Here is a 6683-nt window from a genome sequence, read left to right as displayed (position 1 = left end):
GGGGGGGGGGGGGTAACTGGTTTCTCATCTTTATATTCTTTTTTTTTCTTTTTTTTTTCATTATGTAGCTTAATTGTTATCGAGCGATTCGGCTGACATTTGTCGATGACTGCCTTTATCGGATGTTCGAATCTCAATTTCGCCTTTACTTGTATATATTCTTCGTGCACTCTTGTACTCCTCGTTCTAATAGTGCTTTCTTGCTCTTAACGATATTCGATCTGATAATACGCAATAGGTGCTCACGATAAACTTAAATCCTACCAGAGGACAGAGATCCTTATAATATGTAATATTTAAACGGACCATGGATATAGTTTACGAATCGTCCAGGACAGTCGTGTGACGGCTGACACTGGAAATATACGAAAGCTTCGATCCTCTTCCAATAGCCAAGTTCGACGAGTGATCGTTTGAGCCGGTGATCCTCAAAAGTCGTGAGAGAAAATCACGAGGATCGTTGGGATTAGATCGTTCTTTATTTTTTTTAATTCGAACCGCACAATTTGGATTTTGAAAATTAATTTTTTTTTATTCTGTCCGATTAATACAGTGCCGTATCAATGTGCAATAGCATTACCGTGAGTCACTCTCGCGACATGTGAAAATTTGATATCTTTCTTTTTTTTTTTTTGAGGACTACAGAAACTCTGTACTCGACTGCTTCTTTATTGGAATAATTTTGAATGCGACACGACGGTCCTGGACGTTTGAAAACCGACTACCGAATCGGCTACAACGTAAATGTAGGCATATACTCTATTAATTGTATCACAACGATAAAACGCTCTTGACCTTTGCTATTAAATAGAGACTCCAATTAGACAACGTATATATCACTGCGGAGTGGCGCTCTAACGAAAATAAACAATGGCATAACGTCAGAGAATAAGAGATAGATGACGTATGCGATACGCGGTTAATATGCAAAAGTATTTTCAAACGTAACGTTATAATGTAGTCTTAACGCTTTCATTTGGAGTTCGTGCGCGTGCCGTTTATACTTGTGTCTGGGCTCGTTGATTAACGCACTAAAATTCTGGCTCACAGCCCACGGCAGCAGACCGCCCTTACGAAAGTCACTTATAAAGTATGATCACGTCGCGCGCGTCACTCGTACGTGTAGAAGACGTAGAAAATAGGAAATTGGCATGAAAACCCGGGAGTATCATTTTTTGTCATTTTCATTCATCTCGCTCGACTATTCATCGAGGATGAAGCATCTCTTTTTTTTTCACTTTTTTTTGTCACCTTAATTCCTTTCGGCTTTCTTTTCTTTGCTTCTGTTACACTGTATCTTGTTCTCGTTAGTCGTGCAAGGGTAGGCTATTCGCTGATACGCGTGAAACGCGTACTGACCTATGTAGAATTTTGAGTCGGGGCACTGTTGGGCATTATTCTTTCTTTGGGTTATTTTCTTTTGACTATTCTTTATTATTGCATAATGCAATTTCTTCGTGATATCGAAGTATCGCATGTTTCACGATAATAGGAACTTTCGATTTTCCTACTGGCTAGCAGCCCTCCGCCATTCGTTTGATATCGCGGTGGGTTTGTATACCTATAGTGTTCTTAGATACCCCGCAGAGAGTAAATCGGATTGGCGAGTTCTCGCGTGAATTACAGTTGCGGAAATGCGTGACGTCTATTCGTTACTGGATAGGGTAGGCATTGTTATATACTTGGGGAGTGCGAGTAGTCGATATCCGGTTTTCTGGATAGTGAAACCGTCACTCAGCATCAAGAGCTTTGACAGCTCTGAGAGGGTAATTCCAGATGATTTACAGAAACGGTATCCAAGGATACTAATAAGGATATTTATTATAGGGGTTTGAGGTAAGAATCGTGACGTCCTGTCTCCTTCGAATCTGGCGACTGGACGATTTCGGGTTGTCGGGGTGGTTCGTAGGGGGTGGTTGGGCGTGTCTGGTCGATATCGTGAATGGCAAGCTTCAACATCTCACCCTTATGTTTCCACGCGAACGGCTCAACGTATGTGCGAGGAAAGAGACGAAAGCGTATAAAAAATAAATACTTAAACGGTGTCGGAGAAAATTATTTAATAAAATAGGAAATTCAAAATTTTATGCTTGTTTTTTGTCAAAAATTTACGCGGTGGGGTTAGAGCTACGTGTAAACGGTCGAGGGAGAATTTCCTGGCCAAATGAGATTCTCAATTCGTGGATTTGAAGGATTACTGGAAGAAGGGGTTAGTTGTATCAAGGTCGTGGGAGAGGGTGTAAGGGAGAAAGGAAAGTGGATAAAGAGAGAAGATAATAGAATAGAGGGGTAGGAGCGAGAAGAAGAAAGTGGAAAGATCTCTTTCTCCGTTTATCAAAGCTACACGTCCCGTAAGTATTGCGCGTTAAACGAGCCAGGAGATCAAACAAGATTTTCTCCAGTCTCATAGAAAAGGACCCAACTGGACCGGTAAGAAGCATTAATTTTACAAGCCTCTCTTAGAGCAACGCTCCCGTGACGCTAGATGTTTCTTTTGATCCGTTATGTGCCAGGATAAACGTTCCACCCCTCCAACCCCTCTTTGCCCCACCACTTTACCCCAGTATTTTTTGTTATTTGTTTTATGTGTTTTGTCCGTTTTTTTTCTTCTTTCCCTACCTCTTTCCGGGAATGAGCTATTTTCTCAGCCGCCAGAGGGAATCGATAGCGCGAGGACCATGTATACGTGCCCGTGCCCCGACTCAATTTTTCTACCGGCACTTTTGTGCAAAGTGCTTTTTCACGGTGTTCGAGCAACTGAACAATGAAACGGGGTCCCGCTTTTTTCTTTCATAATGATAAAATTGCATGCAAAAAAAAAGCGTGAAACATATAGGCGATAATTAGCAATAGACAATATAATCAGAGACCGTGAATGCGTGAGGGAAAAGAAGAATAGAAAAAGAGAAGACATCACGATTGGATGTACACGACAAAAATACAATTTACAACGGAACAATGCTCAAGGGTAGCATGAGAAACAAGAACAGAGATACAGATGGCGTTACGGAAAACTGTGTATAGAATGGTTTTTGAAAGAGTGAAAAGTAGTTGAAAAAAATATCGTTGCCATTTTTTTGGCTTGTCCGTCGCATTGTGCTTTGCGCGCATGTAAGGGTTCCTCGCTCTTTCGTTCTAACGAGGTTGGCATTTAACCTGGATCATGTAAGGGATGTTTTTACCGGCGATTTCACGCTATGAGAATGACTAAGGGTCGCGCGAGACTTGAACTTAAAGAGAATATCGCGACGTGGTGCCAAGAGAAAACGAGAGAAGAAAAGGGTCGAGAAATTAGGCGTAAAAAAAAAGGAACACGAGTCAAGTTACGAAGAAGTAAAAAACGAGAACAAAAAATACGTCACGGATTGGCCGGAACGGAAACGGGCCCCGGTGCGCATGCGCGCGAGCTATCGCCTATCCCGCAAGCTGCACCACGTCGTTCCTCATTTTTGAGCCATTCTTTATTTCTTTCCCCCCTTTTGTTTTTCTATTTATTCTCTCTCTGCTCGCTTCCCAAAACGGTCACCTATCGCAGCTATTCTCGCGAGCGACGTCCCTGCCGTCATTACTCCTTACTTTCTCCACTTTCTTCGAACCCTCTACCGTTCACGCTTATTACAATTACACCAGCACCGATCGAGAGTTACAGTTACCGTAGCATCGTAACTTCCTCACTAATGTATTAACTAGTTAGTTTAATATTTCGCATCAGTCTCCAACATTCAACGTGGCTCAACACATTTTATACTTTTATCCATTTCTGTTCTGTCTCTTCCCTCTCTTCCATAGCCGAAATTACATCGATGAAGTTCGCCTTTGCGTTTGTGCCTCGTTCTTTCTCCGCGTACGTCGCTTCCATCGCGTCAACGTCAACATTGACAAAGAAGACGTTCTTAACGAGACAACTACTGAACCTCTGTACGTTTATTCTTCATAGAAATTTATTCTCGTATCCCAATATCCGCTTCACTTTTGCCCAACATCCACTCGCATATAGGCACGTGTCCATTTTTTTACTCTTTTTGATTTTTTTTTTCAATTTAATTACGTCACCCGTTACCCGTCTCTCTACTCCCTTTAGACTATTCCTATATCTAACCCTCGTTCGTGGGTGCCTCCCGTCATAGCGCATTTCTCACAATCGAGCAGATCGATCCCTTAGTCGATAAACCTTAGTTAACTATTAGTGTGGCTAAATTGACGTATTTATACCGAAGTTTTTTTTTTTAAATCTTTTTCATTTACGGACTAGAGATATACTGGCAATGTTTTTCGGTCATAATATGTTCATCTCTCGTTGAATTAATCCGCACTGCAATCACGAGTCACATTTTCACCCAGTATCGTAACCTATCCCACTTTTCATTCCTCGTTGCAATACGTCTTATCCTTCACATCGCTCCTGACACGCGATGCACGTCTAATTCCCCTTGTCACCTTTGAACTTTTTACGCCATTTCCTTGCCACTATCTATCGACAGCTTCGGACAGTATCATCCCTTCGATCAGTTTCGACCTTTCTTCATCCACATCCACGTGACCGGCACCATTGGTTAACTTTCTTTAAATCCTCCACGAGACGTCTATCATTCGTTCCGCTGATCGGGGCGACATCTCGCGTGGGCTTTCGAAAGCCACTATAAAAGCTCACGACGGGTAGAAGCTCCGAGAGTAGGTAGGTCGGCTGGGTTCTATCTGCAGTGCCTGAAAGTCGAAGTGGTCACAGCACGGTTGAGTTTATTAATTCTTTTTTTCTTTTTCATTTCCTCTCTATTCCTTCTACGTCTTCTCAGTATGCTCATCTCTCTTCGTCAATATCTTCAACCTTCTCGTTCGCGGTCTTGGTACTTTTATCCGTGGCTTTATCCTCTAGTCCACCTTGTGGGAGACCTTCTTCCATGTCCTTCAGCAACACCCACTATGTCGGCTTTGACGAACAGCCTTGCATTGCGTCGACTTCGACAGCTAAGGTGGGCTGACAGATTTGGGCCAACGCTGAACCGATAGTGGGTTAGCCATGCCGGCAGAACCAAGCCGATGGCGAATCTTAGTACCGATTTGACAGATTCTATCAGCATTGACCCTGTCTCAAGCACTAGTTCTATCGTGTTGCTACTACTAGGTTATGGCCCGAGCGTCGGTGTAACGTCAAGACAACATTGGGTCTTTCGAGCGACCCCGGTTCGGGGTTGCCGCTGATCGTATGTGGAACGTCGACTCAATACTGGGTCGATGCTGGGCCGATATTGAGGTTGTTTGTATGTTTTGACATCTGATCAATTTTTTCTATAAACAGTGCCGACCTAACGTCAGGTCAATATTGGGTCATTTGTATACATAGTACCCGACTCATCTTTACGAAATGATATATCGGATCTATATTCTCTTTATTTTCTTTTATGCCTTTCCGAGAAATTGATTTTTACTTTTATAGAATAGCAAAGACTAGGGATGGCTTTTATTCCTATGCGTGTAAATTGGTGCGTCCTACCGTGGTCCTAGCTTGGTGCTAGCTAGTACGCCTGACATTGCGAATCCGTTTATGTAGACCGTGCCCTATCGTTTTATTGACAGTCGTGCTTTCATGCCATTCTGGCAAGGTACTGAAATCCTAGATATCCTACCGTTAATGATAGTGGTTATGCCTCGACTTTTTCTGTTGGGTCTGATCAAGCCCACACTGAGCTTCCCTATTGGTGCCAATGTAGGCGCTACTTATAATCTTTTACCTGATTTTTAGTTACGTGACGTTCAGCTTCCAATATAATGATAACAGTGCGTTTAAGCTTATATTGACTGTTGTATTTCGATGGTGGTTCAGTGTTTCTATGCATGGATACGTATATAAAACGATAATATGAGAAATAAGAAAAGCTTAACAATTAGATTGATATTTTTCGTTCCTATAAGAAGAAAGCCGTGCCAACTCAATTCGGAATTGAATAGAGTCGATCAACTTTATTTGAAAAACTTTCCACCACCTAACCTCGAACAAATTTATGAGAACGACTTTGTATGGCGTCAAACGACAGAGTGTATAAATAGCCACCCAATCGTAATCCATAATACTCGCTAATCATTTGAAAGTATCTGTATCTGACGGTTAATAAATATACGTAGCACAAAGATTTAAATAATAAGATTACTCAAGATTCTAAATAAAATCATTAAATTACTTAAAGCCGAGCTCCTGACTGAATATCGGGCCAAAAGTCAGAGCCAGTATTGGGTCTACGTTTGAATTTGAGATTGGGCCAGTGCGCAGAGCTAGTACTTGGCCAGCGTACTAAACGAGTACTGGGTCAATGCTCGTAGTCAGTACTGTCGCAACGTCATTCGCCAAGGGTTGGTCCCACGTTATTATTCCGACGCTCAGCCACTACACTGCCAAACCTGGCGACTAACGGTGCCCCGATGTTGTCTACATCGACGCTTCTTCTTGCCCAGTACAGGCCGAATAGTAAGTTTCTACAGGGGCACGAGGTCGTCCGCCACCACGTCGCTGATGTGTAGATATATTATCCAGTACATCAGATTGAAGCAGACGAAGCAGACTGGAAACACGATTCGGGAGTACTTGTCGATGTCCGATGGCGTTACACCTGTCAGGATGACGACAGATAAGATATTTTCATTTGCAAGTACGATTATGCCTTTCTGTGCGATGGGGTGCATGGGAGTTA

At 42.5% G+C, this 6683-nt stretch overlaps 1 protein-coding gene across 12 annotated transcripts in view; it reads right to left on the bottom strand.

Annotated features, from left to right (window-relative positions):
* Positions 1 to 48: 48 nt before the first annotated feature.
* Positions 49 to 6683, bottom strand: part of LOC107264860 (gamma-aminobutyric acid receptor subunit beta) — a 104232-nt gene continuing 97597 nt past the window's right edge. For all 12 annotated transcript variants that reach the window (XM_015733588.2, XM_015733597.2, XM_015733587.2 and 9 more), the window contains one exon: positions 49 to 6602. In XM_015733588.2, coding sequence (XP_015589074.1) covers positions 6469 to 6602 — 134 coding nt within the window. In that variant the 3' untranslated portion in view covers positions 49 to 6468. The remainder of the gene's footprint in view (positions 6603 to 6683) is intronic.

Source organism: Cephus cinctus, unplaced genomic scaffold (assembly GCF_000341935.2).
Source record: "Cephus cinctus unplaced genomic scaffold, Ccin1 Ccin1_scaffold0196, whole genome shotgun sequence".
Classification (NCBI taxonomy): domain Eukaryota; kingdom Metazoa; phylum Arthropoda; class Insecta; order Hymenoptera; family Cephidae; genus Cephus; species Cephus cinctus.
The sequence above is the reverse complement of the archived record's forward strand: the minus strand, read 5'-3'. Positions and strand labels throughout refer to the sequence as shown.